Below are 1,901 nucleotides of genomic sequence, written 5' to 3'. Positions count from 1 at the left end.
GCACGTCCATTTGCTTTGTATAGTGTGGTTTAGTGTTTCAAAAATTCAAACTTAAACTCTAATTTTGTTTTGAATCGAAGGCCGAAGAATGCTTCGTCTTCGAACTCATTCACGGAAATGTCATGACATTAAGGCTTATTTTGGTCTGGTGCCATGGCAGCATTTTGTTGCAGCATATTTTGCTTTTGATCCAAGGATTTCACATGAAATTCCATCAATCGAGCAAATGATTCTTGAGCCAATCGTCGATTCTGTTCCATGAATTCATTATGTGCATGGGTGTCTTCAGCGGCTTTCTTTGCACTGACATTCTTTCGTACATGAGACTTTGATTTTTTTTTTGTAGGTGTACAATGACCATCCAGTTGTATATCGTCTGGAATAAATTGAGATATTGCATTGAGTTTAATTCAGTTTAGCTAATTTATTCATTTAATAATATATTTACCCGAGCCAATACCAACTGTTTTCAAATCCATTGCAGGAACAACACCGAATGATGGCGAATGAAACTTTGATTCAATGCCCTGAACTGTTTGGCTCTCACCCGATCTTGCCTTTGCATTCATTCCAAGATTCTGCGTTGTTCCTTCATCGGGGGGTGCACAATAGCCTGTCGGTTGTTGATTTTTTGAAATAACTTATGATTATGCAATGGAATTTACGCGATGGAATTTATTCAGTTTGGATAATTTAATTGTTTACCAGAACCAATTCCAGCGGAACCTGTCCAGCCCAATGAAGTAGCGCCAAACGATTCCGGTTCCAGTTTTGTTTCTTCACTGGCGTTCGCAATACTAACTGTTTTCCAATCCATTGCAGGGACAACACCGAATGATGCCAAATGAGACTTTGGTTCAATGCCTTGAACGGTTTTACTTTCATCAGAGCCATCTTCTGAATTTGTTTCGATAGTTTCACCATCGGTTGCTGAACTTGATGATAGTTCGAATGTTTCATTTTCATCAAACTGTGGTTTTTCGGAAAAACCCAGGCTTTTGCACATGGCTTGAACATATTCGCACTGTTGCTTCGGATAAAAAATCGCGCACACATTTTTTCCGCCTAACACAAATTCGGCTTGCAACGACTTTTCGATGGGGGTAAAATTCGTTGCTTTTTCCAGCCATTTCATGGCTTCTTGTTCACTGAAAATGCGTCCCAGTTTGCCAATGTTTTTCATTGGATATTTGTTTGTCTGCAATGAAAGTTCGTGTTGGGCAAACGTGTATTTATTTACAGGACGTTTGCCAGTCTTCTCCTCATTTCTCAAATGTTGATACATAACCATCATGGTTTCAGGAACGTAAATTCGTGGGTTGTGCATGTCACCGATGCGAATTTGGCCCGTTTGGTCGTTTTCGCCCTCGCCCATAGACTTAACGCGAATTTGACCAATGAACGGTTGATCACCCGGCAACACCAACAGTGCAATAGCTGTGTTCTTGTATCCGATCGGGATATAGCCTCCACGTTCATTTAGGTGTTTAACCAACATACCTCGATCACTGCTCAACATGAAAGCTGCTACGATTTTGTCGCGGAATTCGACCAATACAACTGCTTTGCTTTGTTTCGTGGCACACACAATAACTGTTTCCATATTATCGACGAATTGCAATGTGCCATCAGAAAAAATCATTGTCGCATCGCCTGGCTCAATGGTTTCACCAGTGTCACTATACATTTTCATTCCTCCTTTGTGGGAACAAAACTGAAAGCGATTTTGAATCGGCTTCACCCAACTATATTGTTGGCTCATTTCTGCAATGTTCAATGCTGACTCAATGTGGACCTACGAGTAGTCAAAGCAAAATGCAAAGAAAATCAAATTTCACAACATAGTTACATTCCTTAGACTTTTGAACACAGTTTGGATGCGCTTCGTGTATCATTTTTAA

The 1,901-nt window shown here is 40.2% G+C and overlaps 1 protein-coding gene across 1 annotated transcript; it reads right to left on the bottom strand.

Moving 5' to 3' along the window:
- Positions 1-128: 128 nt before the first annotated feature.
- LOC129572087 (uncharacterized) lies at positions 129-1,687 on the bottom strand. Its single transcript, XM_055452002.1, has 3 exons — positions 706-1,687; positions 449-613; positions 129-376 (listed from the first exon to the last, which is right to left on the bottom strand). Exons 1-3 carry the CDS (start codon positions 1,685-1,687, stop codon positions 129-131), a joined length of 1,395 nt encoding a protein of 464 aa, XP_055307977.1.
- Positions 1,688-1,901: the final 214 nt, after the last annotated feature.

The sequence above is a fragment of the Sitodiplosis mosellana genome, unplaced genomic scaffold (assembly GCF_009176505.1).
Source record: "Sitodiplosis mosellana isolate CC-2019 unplaced genomic scaffold, AAFC_SMos_1.0 Smas_scaffold_4098, whole genome shotgun sequence".
Classification (NCBI taxonomy): Eukaryota; Metazoa; Arthropoda; class Insecta; order Diptera; family Cecidomyiidae; genus Sitodiplosis; species Sitodiplosis mosellana.
The sequence above is the reverse complement of the archived record's forward strand: the minus strand, read 5'-3'. Positions and strand labels throughout refer to the sequence as shown.